At 36.4% G+C, this 19,104-nt stretch overlaps 1 protein-coding gene across 3 annotated transcripts; it reads right to left on the bottom strand.

Annotated features, from left to right (window-relative positions):
• Window positions 1–3,698: 3,698 nt before the first annotated feature.
• Window positions 3,699–10,797, bottom strand: LOC115976886 (KH domain-containing protein HEN4). 3 transcript variants are annotated; one of them, XR_004088441.1, is made up of 9 exons: window positions 10,602–10,797; window positions 9,134–9,732; window positions 8,036–8,464; window positions 7,690–7,947; window positions 7,322–7,588; window positions 6,978–7,045; window positions 6,552–6,625; window positions 5,355–5,484; window positions 3,699–5,255 (listed from the first exon to the last, which is right to left on the bottom strand). XR_004088441.1 is itself a non-coding variant. In XM_031098406.1 (8 exons), the coding sequence occupies exons 2-7, from the start codon at window positions 9,710–9,712 to the stop codon at window positions 6,577–6,579; spliced, it is 1,650 nt and encodes a 549-aa protein (XP_030954266.1). In that variant the 5' UTR covers window positions 9,713–9,732; window positions 10,602–10,796; the 3' UTR covers window positions 5,905–6,372; window positions 6,552–6,576. The 3 variants fall into 3 exon arrangements, 1 of the variants encoding a protein (XP_030954266.1); XR_004088442.1 differs by having other exon boundaries at window positions 5,355–5,445; XM_031098406.1 differs by lacking the exons at window positions 3,699–5,255; window positions 5,355–5,484 and adding an exon at window positions 5,905–6,372 and having other exon boundaries at window positions 10,602–10,796.
• Between the last annotated feature and the right edge of the window lie 8,307 nt (window positions 10,798–19,104).

The raw sequence follows: 19,104 nt of genomic DNA, 5'->3' as shown, positions 1-19,104 counted from the left end.
ACCCCACCAAATCTCTCCTATTATTTCTTCTCAACTAAACACCAAAACATACCATTTTCTCTAATTCATTTTTCACCCCTCAATTATTTTCATCCCCACCAAATGCACTGTAAAGTTGCAGGAAAGTAACTGCATAGTCCAGGATAGTCAAGGTCAATCGATTAAAAAGATTCTCTAGAGCAATGAGATGGACCAGAGTGATAGTTGTGGGGTCTTCTTGAGATGTCTCCAAGTAGCTTTAACCATAGCAATGGAAAGTTAACAAGTCAAGTTGGATATGAACGTGGTAGTCAATTTGTTAAAATTTTCCCATGGTCAATGATCGTAGCCGATCTATGCTGCTACGAACTTCTTCATCAGTCCTTCCTTGAGGTGAATCATTGTACTGATATTTGGCTAAACTAGATTGCTATCAAGCTCATCAGTTTATTATTTATGACATATTATCCGAATATTCTTCTAACTCATAAACGGCTACAATTATTAATATGATTTCTTGTGAATTTTTTTTTTTAGAAAAATATATGCTGTAATTAATTAAAAGTAATATCAATATAAGTTCAATGATATTATTCCAATCACAACTTACTAGTTAGAGAAATTATGACAAAAAAATTGTGTTATTAATATGCTTGTTATGCTAGAAGGAAAAAGATTCAAGTTGTGAGATTAACAGTATATTGTAATTAAAAAAAAATACGTTGATATGCTTATACTACTAATTTTAGTTTTTTTTTTTTTTTTTTTGAGGGTTAAAAACTAATAATTTTAGTTGATTGTAATGCTATGCCCTTCAGAAAAAAATAAATGTTAAGCCATAATATGCATATTTTAACTTCTTAAATGATAAGCAAGTAGCTTTTTCTTGTTTTCTTTCTTTCAAGCTCTTTTTCTTACTTCCTTTATTTTTGTTTAATTGTTTTGAGAACTAGATTTCTACAGTCCAGGAGTGGGAGTGAAGAGTGATGGAAAAAATAGGAAAAAATCACAATCAAAATCAAAACAGGAAAGTGGAAAAAAGAATTAGGAGCGAAGAGTAGTCAGAAGACATCAAATTTCTGAAAGTTATTCTAGTATGTTACCATAGATTTAATACTTTCACGTGGATTTTTTGTATCTTTAAATATATTCTTACTTACTTCTAGTTTTAAGTTTTTTTTTTTTTTTTTAATCATTATTTCTAGTTTTATAGAGTTATAGACTACAATAATGCATCCTTCCTTTTTATTAGCTTCTTGATAATGAGGATGTCATCCAGTGCCTTTAAAACATGAAAAGTCCCCACGTGAAGCTGATGGGTCGGTCCACATAGAGTTACAGACTACAACAATGATCCTTTCTTCATAGCTTATTGATAATGAGGAAGTCATCCAGTTGGTTTTTTCTTGTGAGACAGTCCACACATGAAGCTGATCAGCCTTATGATCATGAAATATCAAAATACTTCTTGACTATACCTGGAGCCTGGAAAAGGAGGGCTCTACAGCTCCCTAAAATTTCCTTCACACTCCGTCACCATCTTAATGAGAGTTATAGAGTCTGTGTATATCTCTAACTACCAATATAGGATCAATAGGTAGTGGTTCAAACATCAGCTTATTTCCAAGATTGTACTCCTTAGCCTAGGACTAGGACTTTGATTGGCCGTTCTAATATTGAATTATTGACCACACAATTTGAGCTATGAAATCCAAAAATGAACAAATGCTCTACAGACTCCTAGCTTGTACTCTTCTATTTCTCTCCCAATAAATTTCTTACAGTTTCCCATCAAAAAAACATGTGCTCTACTAACTCAACCCCACGCATATCAGAGCTTCAGTCCTCTTCCACTTCAAATCTTTCCTTAATTATTTCTTGAGTTGGAATAGCATTCCATGCAATTTTTCGCAAGAAGATCTTGGAACGTTCATGGATATTTGAAAGTTGAATTCCATCGCCGATTACAATCTGCTCTTTAGCCGGTTGTTTAGCCATGTTTTCTCAATTAGAATCCCAATTCTAGAAATAGTGTTGCGGAAGTGTAGTTTGTAATTTGGAATACTGAGGTTATGTTTGGTAACAGTTTTTATTTTCTATTTTCAAAAACTTGTTTTTGAGAATATAAATAAAAAACAATTTTCTTGTATTTTTGAAATCAAAAACATGTTTGATTAGTTGAAATTAAAAAGATAATTTTTTGAAGAAAAAAATATAAAATATTAAAATATGTTGTTATTAAGATTTGAATTCTAATGCTAACTCATTAAATGAGTTAAATTCGTTAAATTAAATGCATGTTTTTATTGACTTTTGAAAATTAGAAACTAAAACAACATTTTACATGTTTTCAGTTTTTTTCACAAATTGAGTTTTGACAACAGTTTTTGTTTTCTATCCATTTTGGATTGCCAAACAAGTTTTTTAGTTTCAAAAATAGAAAATTATTTTTAAAAACAGAAAATAAAGAGAAAAATCAATTACCAAACATACCCTAAATACAATCAAATATGTTTTTATCATTAGTTGATTTTTATACAAGTTATCTTTGCTTGCATAGGCTCATGCAAAACTCCGCAAGTGGACAGAAAGTTTGGTAACCGGCATTAAATGTAAAACACCTAAAACACGTGAAACCAATAAGATAAACTATTGAAGCTGGAGATTTATGTGGAAAATATTCTCAAGATCCCCAAAATCAGAAAATGCAGAAAACAGTAATTATACTTTGTCCACTCCGATTAAACACATGATATGAGGTCACAGATCTTAGTAGGAATATATATCCACATGGCTACCAATATGACTCCTACTCAATCCCTAAATTTGAGAGATCCCTAAATTTGAGAGATAAGTAAATCCTATTTAGATACCGCTTATTACTGAAAACTAAAAACTGAAAACACTATAGTAAAATAATTTTTAAATACATAAATAATACTATGAAATCCAAATTTATATTGAAATTTGTGTTTGGCTAACTTTTGTTGATCCTTGAAAACACATTTTTTCAACAAAACGCACAAATGCTCTCTGTTTCGGCACAATCCAGCACAATCCAGCGCAATCCAAACACTCACGTAACATGGATTTGCTTTTGGATGGAATAAGCTAAACCTCTTTTACCGATCACATTTATTAGAGATTTAATTTGTGTATGGCAAGCGTCTAAATTCATTTAATTACATTACTAAAAAGACTTGGATAATAATCATCTTTCACATTTGGGATAAGAGAAGCTCTCCTTTGTAATTTTTTTTTTTTTTTTAAATACTTATGAGAGAGAGCTTTGTGACTCATGACCTTTCATTATAGAGAGACAATCTTAAGAACAATAAAATAAAAAAGAGAGCTTCGTGACCTTTCACTTTAAGCAAAGAATCTCTCAACTAAACACCGTGCTTTCATTATTTTAAATGCTAGTTTCAATCATTATTGCAAGCTCAAAATCATGATTGATTGAGGTTCGAGCGAGCAGCTTGGCTAGAAGTCTTGCTATTTTCAAATCTCAGTTTTCAGTAATACACAATAAGGCCAATTAGCAAAAATAAACGTGCAGATGTTCTAAATTGAGAGCTTTTAATTCTTTTTCTGGCCACAGGGAAATACACTCCTTTCTTCATTTGCAATGCACTTGTGGGATTTTTAAATTTAACCACAAACCAAGGAAAAACAAAACAAAAAGTCTGGAGACACTTACATAAAATCAGACTGACAAATTTTCAAATGGTGAATTGATTAATTTTCACAAATGCCAGTGATTGTCCTATTGTATAAGTGATATAATCCAATCACATATTGACAAATGTTCAAGTTTATGTCTAAGTGTGGCAAAAAAAGTCCCTAGAAGAACCGCTGTGTATTAACTCAATAATGACAGTAAAATTAAAGAAGTTAAAATATAAAAGCAACCCCATTTCTGAGACCACTCCCAACGTACTCCCTCTAGTCCTTCGGATCAATATGAACCAAACCCAAACATTGTCACTGTCAGGCAGGCAAGCTCAATGGACAAGCCTACTTTTTTTACTTAAATAGTACAGCATGACCACTCTCAACTCAAGACCCCTTTCTTAAAATTAAGCTCAGAGTTAAGAAAATAATAATTTAAATCATAAAACTCATGCAGTGAGACATCTGATACTATATATCCAACATTTGTCCCCAAAATTAATAAATATCAAGCAAAAACAATAGCGTGTAAGATTGCAAAAGTACACACCATCACCAGTCAATGTGAGATTCCACCACATTCCAACCCAGATTCCACCCCTCTCTGGCATGGCTCATGACACGTGTGGCCCCACCAATGAGTAGGACACTGCTTTGTACCATTTGCAACACTAAGGTCCTTAAGCCTAAAACACTGGCCCAATGAGGAACAAGTGCTCAAGAGTCATAAACTTCTCAACCTCAACTAGTGAAAAACTATTACACTCCTGCATTGGGCTAGCCTTTCGGCCTTGAAGGACCCTGTTACAAAAATTCATATGTGTGTGTGTGTGTTGGGGGGGGGGGGGGGGGGGGGGGGGTTGGTTTGCTTCATTCCCATCATGAACATCAAATATAAGATGCTCGACAAACAACTTCATCTATAAATTCTTTAAAATTTTACTTTGAAATGTTTTTAAAATAAAGTAATCCATGAATATATTAAATCTTTTTTTTAAAGTAAGAATATAAAAACTCATTTATGGATTGGATAGTAAATGGCATTCAATCAACATGAAATTTGCATGCATGATAAACATTGGTAGGATTGAAGAAAAACATTAAGGCTAAATTACAAATTAAAACCTACCTTTGACATGTTTTCCATTCAGCGCTTTCCATCCATCTCAGTTCTTTAAACTTATATTCATTTCCAATATAGTCCTTCCATCCATCTCCGTCCAATCCACACCGTTAGGTCCACCAAAACATCATTTGCAAAGTGAAAATACCTAAACAATCAACATGATTGGACAAAACTAGAGGAAGAACTAAACTGAAAATAGAATAAAGTTGAAGGACGGAGATGAGGAAAAACGAAACCTGAAAGACTGAATTGAAAACAGGTCAAAGTTATTCGTGTAATTTGTAATTTAACAAAATATTAATCTATCTAAAATAAAATTAGACAGCAGCGTATAAAAATGAAATAAAGAGAGTACAAGTAACATGCATAAAGTGGAAGCCAGTTTAAATTCTCTCCAAACTAAAAAGGAACTTGCCTGATTAAGATGTTCTTAGCCAGAGATTTTACCTGCCTCCTATGAAGAGGATACTCATAGAACCTGCCAAATGAACTGCACATGAGACTTAAATAACATTCAATAAGCTACAAATTGGTACCACAATCTAGCCCACACTCTGTGTGAAAAGAAGTGACCTACCCCACGAATCATAAAGTACTAAATACACCCAAGAATCTCCCAATCTGCATCCAATAGTACATGAAGTTCCAAGAATCCATCAAATGGCATGCTGTTACCATTCAGGTCAACCGTCAACTTTCAATCTTGCCTGAACACGCACAAAAAATTGCCAGACAACCAGACCCTTAAAAAATTTGTGCCCTTATAACCTTCTGTAGTTATGAACTCCAGTATTGCAATATATTTGATTTAAAAATCAAGATGCTAGCAAGCCAATGAAACTGCCAAACACAAAATTCTATGAAGCATTCATCTTTCTGTTTCTACCACATACAACTAAAGCCAGAAGATATACACAATAAGGTACACGGGTATTGGCTATCCAGAGAACAGATGTCTCCATAATCAACTCCCATACCTAGGTAATGTTAGTGACACACGGGTTCAGTTATACATTCTTCTGTATTAGCATTATTTTCTCTTCATAATGCTGTTCCAAGCAGTTCCATTGGCTCACAAAGTCACAGAAAATCAAGAAAAGTGATACCAAATAAACACAAATAAGAGATTATATAGCCAAAAATAGCTGCAAGTGGATTTCTGCTTTTAGATGGCACAAGAATATCAATCCTGACATTGAGATAACATGAGAGTTCCTACTACATTTTATGTGGATCAACTTAATTCCAGTTAAATTAAAACAACCACAAAAGATCAGACTGCATATCTGAGAGCAGACAGTAAATAAATTCCAACACTAATACAACTACTAGAGGCAGGAAGCAACAAGGTTTTTTGTTTAACGAAATGTGAACTGGAAAAAAGCAGCAATAAAGGCAATCCGGATATATAGGTTCTTGGGTGCGCAAGATATTGAGCTTGGTAATTTTGGTGTCATGGACATGGCAAATCTAAATGTGTACAAGATCTCCACTCTAAGTAGTTGCGTCAAGGTAGGCCATGAGTATGTCAAACCCTGGTTCATCTGGTCTTCCAGTTTAGGCAGTAGGCTAGCTTCAGGCTTCATAGATCTCAGCTGTTTTGATGGGAAGGGAAAGGCAACAAAGGGAAAACAAGAGCATCAGAATTCTATAGAGGGGCATTGGACAGGTTACGATATCATACTGTCATATACTAATATGAGATTGGGCTAGAGGAAATTGCCAGTTATAACAATAGACATGAAAAAGGATGTGAAGGAAAACTAGAGTCTACCTGAAGGTGCCCCCATCACCAAAGTCTAGTATCCATAGTTTCTCCGACGAGAAACAGGGGCCTGGCCTGACAACCTGGCAACATAAGCTAAAATCAGGATCCAGGAGCATCAAAACCCAACAATCAAAGCAGTTACCATAGCTAACAAAATCAACACTAGAAACTTCCAGCACACATGCATTGGGAAGAATAAAAGTCTAGTATGCAGATGTTAATTTTGGGTTTCAAGGAATCTGATCAGAAACTTTACAGATTTATATTCATATAGGATTAACCAGAAGGTTTAAATTGGCTGTCAACCTGAAACATCCTTTACACTGCTGTCAGAACAGAACCAATATCCCAATAAAGATTAATTACTTATTTATGAAAAAAAGGCACAGGTCAGGTGCATAGAAAGAATAACGAAGAAAGAAAAATTCTTACCCAGAGCTACCAGTACGTCCTGAAGAATAACCACCATAAGCTCCATAGGCATTGCCACTGCCTCCAATCTACAAATAATATGAACATGTATCATTTTAACCATAGGAAGCAATAGAAAAGCATTTGAATATGAGTGCAAGTGATCAACATATTCCATCCCATGAGTAAATTGTAAGCACATGGCACAGTAGGGAAAATATATAAAAGGAATGGCAAAAGACAGGAGGTATTTAAGAACAATGTGCAGATTGCCTGGAAAAAAATGCAAAAATAAAGGTAAAAAAATTTTCATTTTTTCTTTTCAAATGGTTAGTAAACATCTATGAAACCAGTTAACAAAATACCTGTGATCCACCATAACTTCCATAATTGTCAGCAGCTGCCAAATCACTTGAGCCACCGTAACCACCGGAATAAGAATGCACACGACCATGTCTTTTGCTATCTCTACTTTCATAGTTTAAACTATCAGAACCATCAGCTGACACAGGCAAATATGGAAGAACTGGCAGAAATGCAGACACTGCACCCTCCCTATCAAAAAGATTTGCTCTTAACCGTGTAACTACTTGTATAAGAGCATCCTTGGCAACATCAAGGTCTCCGGAAATCTGATTTTCAACATTAGACCCAGCATCCATAAGGACCACATAAAGCAGTGAGATAGTAACTAGAAAAATAAACATTTCCAAATACTATAGTGATGTCTTACCTGCACCATCTCATCATCATCGGATGCGACTTTGGGAAGGTTTTCCTTTGAGAGTATTCGAATATTAGCTTTGGTGAGTCTCCTCATTTCAGTTACAATAGCTCCTCCCTTACCAATAAGACAGCCAATTCGTGAAGTCGGCACAAGCAGGCGGGTTGTAAATGAGATAATTCCTGAATCTCTTTCAACTTTCTCACTACACCTGGGTTGCAAACGCACAGCTGCTTCTATAGTTGGAGAAAATGTGTCTTCAAAAAACTGAAATGGCAGAGTTCAAAATTCATCAGGACTACACAACACCCAAATTTATATGCCCAACATATACAAACACATAAAAAAAATTTACCTCCTTTGCTGAAATAGTTATTAAGCAATCATCTCCTTCAGAAGTTGAACTGTCAACTTTAATGACAGCCCCAGATTCCTGTCTGATCTGATTGATTATGGCACCACCCTTGCCAATCACGCCTCCAATATTGGCAGTAGGACAAACTACACGAAGAGAGAATTCTTTTGAAGATGCATCATCCCTAGGAGCTGAGTATAAGGAGCGAGACCAGTCACCAGTATCACCCTTGTATCCTCCATAAGGACCCATCAGTGGAGCTATGCCCACAATTGGGGCACCACCAGCCGGACCCATAAGTGAGCCACCAGATTGGTACACATTGGGTACAGAAGAAGTAAGCAAATGCTGAGAACGTGAAGGATTATCATGAAGGCGAGATGCAATTTGATATAGAGCCTTTTTCACAACTGGGGCTTCCCCAGATACCTAAGCGCACAATTAAACAAATAAGCAAACAAAGTTATAAGACCATCCACGCCAAAGAAAAATAGTTAGATGCATTCAGCTAAGAAAATCTTAGTGATAAACATTTAAAAATGAATAAATAACCCTCAACAGATGAATTCAAACATCTGGCATAAACATTCAACAAGGACAAAGGAAGACAAACAAATTAGTACACAAGAACCATTAAAAGCCCCAGCATATTTTCTAATATTTAAATATACATTGATAAGTTACAAAAGTGACCAATGGATTTTGAACCCATGACCCCATCCATTCTCTTGGAATAAGGAAGTGTCATTTGAACTAGAGCTCATTGGATAACAACCCCAGCATCTAACAATGACCAGATGTCTGCCCTCCAAATCCAAGATGACATGCTCTTCCTAAAAGTAAAGCTACTTACTTTTTCTATATAAATAAAAAGTATAACTAATTACAAGTTTACAACAAGTCAATAAGTAAGATTTCAGATCTACCCATTAATCCCCATTTCCAATAGCTATGGGATTTATAACTTCTTGCCACTGATAACCTAAAACGGGTCCAGAAAAAAGCCAAGGAACAAAAGCAACAGAATTCATAGATAACGTAAAAAGCCAGGCAGTTGCAGTTCTAAGGGAATTTTCAATGAAAATTCATCCAGATTACCTGTACCAGCTCATCAGAGCTTAAGGCGCAAGGTGGCAAATGATCATCCTTAAGAATGCGAATTTGGGCTCCAGTCTCACTACGAATGTTCTGAACTATCTGTCCACCCTTTCCAATTACGCAACCAATCTGATCAGATGGAACAAGAAGGCGAGCAGTAACTTGGTGACCTCCATCAGATTCCTCATCACCATGCAAATCTTCAGCGATAACTCTGTCATGCACCTTGAAAAGAGCATCTTGTGCTGGAGAAACATAATTGCCAGTATCTTCAAAAGCATTAGTCTCATCACTGGAGCTGTAGAGAGTAACAACACGCTCCTCGCATCCTGGCACTGTCTCCCCAATCCTAATCTTTGATTTAGTGTCTGCCCTCAACTGCTTGACAATTTCCCCACCCCTACCAATAACACTTCCAATCTTTCTTACAGGGCACAAATACCGATATACAGTGTCCTCCGAATCAATGACAAATTGGTCTCTATCATCACCGGGATTTCTCCTTTTATTACCGCCATTGTCAGAATGGTCGGATTGAGAATGGGTCCGCTTCCCATAATTATTCCTCTGGCCAGCCATTAGAATAACTGAATCGATATCTGTTACCAAATCAAAAAAACAAACAAGTCAAAAAAGATCAAAAAGAAAAACTCAAGGACCTTCAAGCGAGATTACTCTTTTATATCTATTCTAATGCAGTTTCTTGCTTTTAAATATAAAATTTTGATGGGTATGGTACTAGATCAAAAGCACCCATATGCTTTTCATTCATCATCACTTCTTATAACAATAACAACAACAAACCAGCTTGTTTATAAAGTGATTGTACTAGTGCTTACTCCTTCAGTCTCTATTGTAACTACAAAGCAAACAATTTCAGCCTCGAATACTATCAAACCTAAGCTTTACAACAAAAAGAAAGCTTATTTTCTAAATGACACTTTAATTTTGTACATTGAATGAGAAATTACTACTAATACAGATTCAATCGTAGATGATTTCCGAAATTTAATCAAACCCATTTCAATAAATAATTGATTTTTAATGTATCGAGAAACTTAACTAACCAATTATTTTGTCTAAGTCCCAAATCTTTAATTTATTTTTCATTCTTAAATTCCAAAAAATAAAACATAAAATTGGTTCTTTGAACCCCAAAGCTGAAATTCTGATTCAGATGGAAAACAACAATCTCTCAAAATCAAAATCCAAAGAAAAAACGAAAGTCTCAAAGAAAACCTTTTTCGTCAACGCCAAGGTCAAGCAAGCTCAACCCAGTAACAACTAAGACCGTTAAGTAACAGAAAAAACCGCCATGAATACGTAATTACTGTCAATTAAAACGTAGATCTGAGCAAATAAGTTCCACCTAAACCCTAATTCTCTAACCTCCAAAAAAAAAGGTGGGTAAGATCGTAAATAAGAGGAAGATTTGAGGGGTAGAGTTTGAAACTGTAGGGAAATCTACCTTAGATTTGGGTATGGCAACGTGTGAAGAACAGGTCTGAGAGTTGGTGACGATGATTGAGTTTGCGCGAACACGAAAGCCGTAAGCGTGAGCGAAGAAATTCTTGTACGAGAGCTCTCTGCCCCTCTCTCTCTCTCTCTCTCTCTCTCTCTGCGTTTTGGATTTCTATTTCTAGGGTTTTGACCTGACCACGCTTTTTTATGTCTGGTGAGTATTAGATTTTGCTCCCTATAGATTCCTCAAATTACTTACTAGTCCTCTCTTTAACCTTTTCTTCTGCACCAAGTCTTGGCATTAAAAAATATAAATAAATAAATAAAAACACTTTTTTTCTGTCGGTTTAACTAAATTTTTTTCAAAAGTTAAGTAGCACATCGTGAATATGTGATTACTGATTTGTGCAGGTTTTTTTTTTTTTTTTCTTGTTAAGAGGTCATTCATTTAGAAACTAACTAGCCAACATAGGCAAAGCATTGGCCCATCGCCTTAGGCTGTGTTTGGTTGCTGGAAATCGTTTTCCGGAAAATACATATTTTCCGGAAATGCTAATTTCCGGAAAAGGAAAATGTATTTGGGTGTTTGGCTTTTTCGGAAATCGTTTTACGGAAAATCAATCCCGGTGTTTGATTCGTCCAAATATTTTACGGAATCAGAAAAGCCCCAAAATTGATATATGCATCACCCATAAATACACAGTTTCATAAACAATGGATAATTAAAAAAATTGATAAATATCCTGCAATCAGAAAAGCCCCAAAATTTCATATACATAATCCACAAATACACAGTTTAATCGACAATGGATAATTGAAAAAAATTAATAAATAACCTGCAATCAGAAAAGTCCCAAAATTTTGATATACATTACCCACAAATACACAGTTATAAACAATGTATAATACAAAAATTAATAAATAAAAACATGTAAATAATTATATAAATATTTATATCAATAAACAACTAAATAAAAAAATATATATATATATATATATATTTCAGAGATCGGATCGGGCTTTCTCAAAAAAAAAAAAAAAAAAAAGAGAGATCGGTGTGGCGGATCGGACGTGTGGACCGGTGAGGTGAGTGGATCGGATGTGTGGGAATTGGTTGCTGGAAATCGTTCGTTCTCTCGCTCGTTCGCCGGATCGGAGCTCTGGGTTGCTAGATCGATCGCGGTTTGGTTGCTGGAAATCGTTCGTTCTCTCGCTCGTTCGCCGAATCGGAGCTCTGGGTTGCTGGATCGATCGCGGTTTGGGGTGCGTTTGAATCGACTTTCTCTCGCTCGTTCGCCGGATCGGAGCTCTGGGTGCGAGGTAGATTGTTTTTTTTTTTGTTCTTTCTCTCTCGCTCGCGTGTTGTGTTTTCTGTTTTTTCTCTCCCTCTCTCTGCGTTTTGCAAGCCACGGAAATGAATTGAAGTGAAAATGAAGGCAGAAATTCATTTCCGTGGTCAAGGCTGAAAATTTCGGTCAACAGGAAATCAATTTCCGGAAAATAATATTTTCCGTCACAGCCAAACGCTCCATTTTCTGGAAATTGATTTCCGAAATTCGTTTGAAGTCGATTCAAACGCACCCTTAAATACAAACCCTTCATATTATCGTTCACAAAAGCTACCATGTGCAGTTAATATTGCATTACACCCATCACTAAAAGAAAAAACTAATTAGGTAAGATGTGCATTTAGAACCCCCCCCCCCTAAACTATGGGGTTGTAGAAACCCTATACTTTTTAACTTAGCTAATTTAGTACCTACAACTTTGTGATAAATAGCTAATCACATCTACCACCTCTGAACCTGCTTGCACGAGTAGTCTAATCTGGCCCCTTGAAATAACAACTTTCTCGTCAAAGCCTAACAAAGGTGAATCATAAGCTGTCAAATCTTCAGGCTTTAAGTTTAGCCCTTTGTACAAATCAGGGTACATAATCTCTACCCTGCTATCCTGATCCACCAACACCCTCTTCACATTGTACCCTCCTATCCTGAGGGTGACCACTAGGGCATCATCATGTGACTGTATGGTTCCAATCTTGTCCTCATCCAAGAAACTCAATATTGGTCGAATCTCCATCCTATCCCTCTTCGGCTCAAGGTTAGAGTCCTTGGTAGGTGGCCGAGCTACAGGCATCACCCTGAGGGGTGAGAACCAATTCTCCCTGGAGCAGCGAAGATGACATTAATTGTGCCCAAAGGTGGCCTTGAAAAATATCTCTTTGAGATCTGGATCTTGCTTGGCCGCTTTGCCCACTGGCCAGATGTAGGAATTGCTTTAACTTTCCATCTCTGACTAGCTATTCTAAATGATTCCACAAAGTTCTGCAATCTTCTGTGGTGTGTCCTCGCTCCTGGTGGTATTGACAATGAAGGTTTTGATTACACTTCATTGGGTCTTCGCCCATTTTATTTGTCCATCTAAAGTATGGCTTATTCTTAATCTTTTCCAAGACTTGATGTACCGGTTCCCTGAACACTGTGCCAACCACTTAGGTAGCAATAAACCCTAACTGTCCAGCAAAGTCTCTTCGAGGCCGATTATTGCTGTATATGTTCGACCTGAAATCCCTTCTATCCTGAGGGATAACCTTAGCTCTCCCTTTCCCTTGCTGTTGGTCTTCCTCGACCTGTTTATACTCGCCAATACGGTCCATGAGCCGCCACAGACTCCTTACAAGCTTCTTGGACAACGACTTTCTCAAATCATGCTCGGCAGGTAGGTCGATCTTGAAAGTCCTTATGGCCACATCATCAAAGTCCTCATCATCAAAGTCCTCATCGATCTCATTGAACATCTCCCAGTATCTGTCTGAGTACGTTTTCAGGGTCTCTCCTTCTCACATGGTCATAGGCAATAGGAAGTCTAAGGATTGGGAAACCCTACTACAAGTCACAAACTTGGCCCCAAATGCCCTAGTGAGCTCCTTAAAGGAGCTAATAGAACCTTCTCTTAGACCATCGAACCATCTCATTACCACAGACCCTAGATTGAATGGGAATACCTTGCACATTAAGGTCTTGTTCTTGGAGTGAACGGCCATCATCTGGTTGAAGTGACTCACATGTTCTACAAGGTCTATTCAACTATTGTACATGGTGAATATTGGTTAAGCAAACCGCTTAGGAAATTTTCCTCCTTCGATTCTGCGTGTGAAAGGTGATCCAAAATTTTGGTTTAACGCTTTGCTCATAAAGTAATTTCTCAGACCTTTGCAAGATGAGCCCTTATCTTTGTGCTCATAGGGGCTGTTTTCATCACATGAGAAAGACTCATTGGGGGGAGTCCTTGACTTGGGCCTGTAACTGCCATCTCTACCATCGTCAGAGGAGGAGCCAGAATTGGAAAGAGATCGTCTTCATCGCTCGTGGCACAACTTCTTCCTCAAATGATCAATCTCCAGTTACATGGCTCTAGTATTCTCCTCATGAGAGACGTGGCTCCCATCTCGAGACTAGCTCCTGCTAGTATGGGTGATATGCACACTAACTTCCCGGCTCCTTCTTTGCTCAAGATTGAGAAAATGATCTTGACATTGGGACATCATAGATTCCTCCTGATTTGGACCTGAACATACCATAACTGAACGTTAAACTTACCATAACACAAGAAATTCCCACAGACGGTGCCAATTGTAAGGACCCAATTTGGTTCCCATAGTCTAAAGGGTTAAAGGATTTAGGCTCAAAGAGCTCATTACAATAAATTTGTAGAAAATGTGTTAGAAAACTAGGCTTTAATGAGTTAGACAACAATTATAGTTGGCCCAGATGATAAGAAAGAAAAGATAAACTAATTTATCTGAAGAAAATCGTCCTTGGCACAATCTGAGGAGATCGGTTTTTGTATATATCTTCTTTGAATTTGGTTACAAGTCCAGCTCTTATTCCTATGGTATTTTTCTCTTCTTTTTCCGATCCCCTCTCTTCAAGGTATTCTTTCTCTTTTATATTGTCTTCCTTCTTTCATCTCCACCTTCCACATGTAAACAAGGTTTCTGATATTGATTCTTGTCCTATTAACATCTTCCTGAAGTCTCTTGTTGTAGCTGTAAGGTTAAAAATTACTGTTCAGGTATTACTTTCACATTAATGCGGTCAGAAAGTTAGTTACAAAGCATTCAATGCAGTGGTAGCAGCTTTCTCTTAGATATTTCATAGTTCCCCTTTGTCCTGTGCCTTCATGATGTGTATCCTTATCAATAGAATCTCTCGAAACGTTGTCCTAGATGGCAGACCACACCTTCAGACCTTTGCTTTGCTCAGCCAATGAGGCATTTCTCCTCGGACCACCTTCTTGGGCTCTTATGACTAAACCCCACCCCTTCATTTACTAACGTAGACTCCCATGATGTCGTTTACTCGTCCTCGGATTAGACTCTCGGCCCAACATATATATAGATATATACTACTGGGCCTATCACACCTACATATGCCATCTATTATTTCAATTTTCTAAAATAAATATATAAATAACCCATCATATTTAGGTAATTAAAATAATAGAAGGCATAAATTTAGCATTTAATAAAATAGATGAATATGTAGCATGTTTTTATTTGTGGAATATATAGTGGAGTAGGAAAAGTGGGATAGAAAATTTAAACTCCCTTCCACTACGCTCTAAAATGTTCCCAAATTTTTTTCTCATCTCCCATCTCCCACGCTTTATACATCATGTTCGAAACAACTTCGAGCTCCTCCTTTTCACCAGCGCCAGTGGTCCTCATCGGCGGCTTATCTCTCTCTTGACAATGGTACAACGCATGGCAACTAAATGTTAGTGGTTCATGTTACTAGAGATTACATTCCTTCATTGTACCTTATGAATTATACCCTTGACCATTTTTTAAATTAATTAATATAATATGCTATTACAATTTATTTTAAATATTTTTTGTTTTTATTATGCGTTTTGGTATTATTGAATGATCACTTTTTAAATAACGGGAAGGGGCTTTGTTATTAATGTTTTAAATATTATTTTGTACTATAGGTATTGGTAATTATTACACTTTTATACAAAATGATGATACAAAGGAACCCTACATTTTATATCATTTAAAATATGAGGTTGTATTCGTCTAGTTTTAAGAAATTTTAAATCTTTGACCAAAACACACATGCGCGCTCACTTGCGTGCGCGCACACACACTCTCTCTCTCTCTCTCTCTCTCTCACACCAAATCAACTCTTATAGGCATTAACCGATGATTCAAAAACAAGGAGAAAATCAAATCATAATTGATCACATTTTTGTTTTGACTTTTTATTGTTCTATCAAATGAGAAAGGCATTATTGACAAGGAAAGGGAGCATAACAAGGCAAGAGGAAGGACAAAACCCACCATAATGGACTATAATGCATAGGGAGGCACAACAATGCTAGATATGGCTTCTAATGATTACAATATGCCCTCCTATGATGGTGGTAGTGAGTGGTGCAACCTAGATTTGGCCTACCTTCAACGAGATAGGTTCGACTGGTTGGTTTTGGCTAATCAGACCCCTATTATGCATTTTGTTGAAAATAAACAGGTCTTAAGGAGTGAAACTCGTTGCAAGGATCAAAACTAGTTGAAACTTACCAAATTGGCTTGACTTGAGGAGGGGGGGAGGGCATGAGTAAGGGTGTCCATGGGTCGAGTTCGGCCAAATTGTCCACCAACTCGCATTTTATCTGACTTTATACTAAAATTCTGTACTTGCTATTAACTAGTAGAGCATTCTTGTTGAGAATAACTAGGTTTTAAGGAGTGAAACTCATTGCAAGGGTCAAAGCCAGTTGAGACTTACCAAATTGGCTTGAGTATAGGGGCACGAGTTAAGGCATCCATGAGTAGAGTTTGGCCAATTTGTCCACCGACCTACACTTTACATAACTTTATACTAAAATTACATACTTTGTTATTGATCGGTGGAGTATGGGTCCAATCCCTAAGCTTTCAGATTTTCGATTATTAGATTGATTAATGACGATGCACAAAATCGTTAGTGAATTGGATGTCCACACGCAAGATGAATGAGGTACCTAAAGAACAAAAAGGTAAAGAACCTACAGAGAACACCGGTGGGGTGTCGGTCAAAGTCTGCCTAAAGGTTAAGTTAAAGATGGAGGAATCTCCAATAACTCAAAAGTGTAAGAGTTAGAAAATTGCACATACCTTGTAGAATGGGAGACTTGGTGCTTATATAGTGGTGTAGAGCTGACCAAGATCCCATGAACATAAGATCTTTTCTTGTAGGGAAGATATGAAGTTAATGTTTCAAGATCTTACAGCTTTACTTCCTATTCTAAGAGGATACGAATGTGTAGAAGATCTTTGGATGTGGTATACAAGTTCTTTCCATATAGGGATGCATAAGTGGAGAACACGCAAAGGCGTGGGACTATGTGTAATCCACCATCGGTATTGGATAACCCGACTGGTGATTCTATACCCGATGGGAGAAATGGATATGGGTAGGGAAGTTTCCTTTCATTGGAATTAGACCTAAAGAGGGAACTCTAACCCAAAAGGCATCCTTACCCCAAAGGATACTCTAAAATTGAAGGGTACTTTTACCCTGAAGGGTGAAAGGCGTTCGAGAATTTCTTAGTTAAAAATACTCTATCAATTAAAGTCGCCATCATCCTCAACGATGGCGGCGCATGGCAAAAAGCTTGAGATGTCCATCAAGTTTGGTGTGGATATCTCATTATAATTGAAAGAAATCTCGCAAAATCGACAAGAATCTTGCAAAATTGACAAGAATCTTGTAGGGAAGATATGGAGTTAATGTTCCAAGATCTTAAGGCTTTACTTTCCGTACTGGGAGGATACGAATATGTAGAAGGATCTTTGGATGTGGTGTGCAAGTTCTTTCCATATAGGGATGTATGAGTAAATAACACGCAAAAGCGTGGGACTAGGTGTAATCCACTATTAGAACGGATAACCTGACGAGTGATTCTATACCTGACGAGAGAAATGGATAGGGGTAGGGAAGTTGCCTTTCGCTGGTATTAGACCTGAAGAGGGAACTCTAACCCGAAGGGCATCCTTACTCGAAGGATACTTTAAACTCGAATGGTACTTTTACTCTAAAAGTTGAAAGAAGTTAGAAAATTTCTTAGTTAAAAATATTCCCTATCAATTAAAGCTGTCATCATCCTCAACGATGGTGGCATGTGGCAAAAAGCTTAAGATGTCCATCAAGTTTAGTGGATATCTCACTATAATTGGAAGAAATCTCGCAAAATCAACAAGAACCTTGCCAGATTTTGCAGATATCTTGTTATCTGATGAGATATTTGCATGATATGACAAGATTTGAATGGTGAAGAGTAGTGTTAAGGCTTAAGAGCAAATGATTTATGACAAGGAGTGAAATCTCAATTGAAACCAAATTTTTTGGATGTGAAGAATTGCCATTAGAACTAATGGGTATTGGTTTCCTTAATTTGCAATCGTCATCAATCGACACAACAATTGTATTAAGTGGTTTTTTATTCTAATAGCTTTGGTTGGGTGGTTTGATCGAGTCCAAATATGGGTTGGATAGCCTTATCCAAGAGCATTTGATTAGTTTAGGCAAAAAGTATAGGATCACACACTTTGATACATCTTTGACACATGGAAAGACGATTAAATTACTTTCCACTAAGTACAGACGTGAACTTGTGTGCAAGTAATGTCACACATTAACAAAAGTGCAAACCCCAACATAAGGTGCCCATAGGTAAGGAAAAGTGTTTGGACTTTGGACTAACTATAAACCCAGAAGTCTTTGGTTCGATTTCTAGTTGAGGCATTTCACGTTTACTTTATGCTTGCTTGGTGGGAGTGTGTAGTCATCCAAGGTTTGCCCCTTAGGGGTGGTCCACTTGACTATATCTTGAGGGGTTTCAAACAAATATACAAGTTTAGTCAAAGTGTACAGGCATATGTGTGTAAAAAATATGATTTTTTATTTTTTTGAATAAGAAATATATGATGTTTGGCTACACATTCATTCTTTTTTTTTTTTTAAATAATGACAACATGCTGCTAACTTTGCAGCTTGAATCCTTTCCTCCCTAAACTCTAAGCACTTTGTGCATGAGAGGTGCCAATTCATTCATTTATTATTTATACTATATATAAGAGAATTTTTCTCTTTTAACTAGACTTATATGTATTTCAAAAATATAAGAGTAACTTCATTTAGAAATAGGTTCATAAATGTTAAATAACAAATTTCATTTTGAATGCAAAAAAAAACTCCTAAAATTTATGATTTTTTTTCCTACACGTTCAAAAAATAAATTACACTTATTTATAAAGTTTATCATTTTTATTTGTTTAAAAAATAAAAAAATATAAAGTTTATCATTTTTATTGGTTTAAAAAATAAAAAAATATATTTCTAAATAGAAGAACTTCGGTGTACGCTCTTGTTTTATTTAAGCATGTTGCCGCCAAGGAGAAAACGGTAAATTGACAAAAAGCCAACACACACTACTCACTCTGTCCCATATAAAACTTT

Source organism: Quercus lobata, chromosome 2 (genome assembly GCF_001633185.2).
Source record: "Quercus lobata isolate SW786 chromosome 2, ValleyOak3.0 Primary Assembly, whole genome shotgun sequence".
In the NCBI taxonomy this organism is placed as follows: Eukaryota; Viridiplantae; Streptophyta; class Magnoliopsida; order Fagales; family Fagaceae; genus Quercus; species Quercus lobata.
This window is presented reverse-complemented; position numbering and strand designations above follow the sequence as displayed.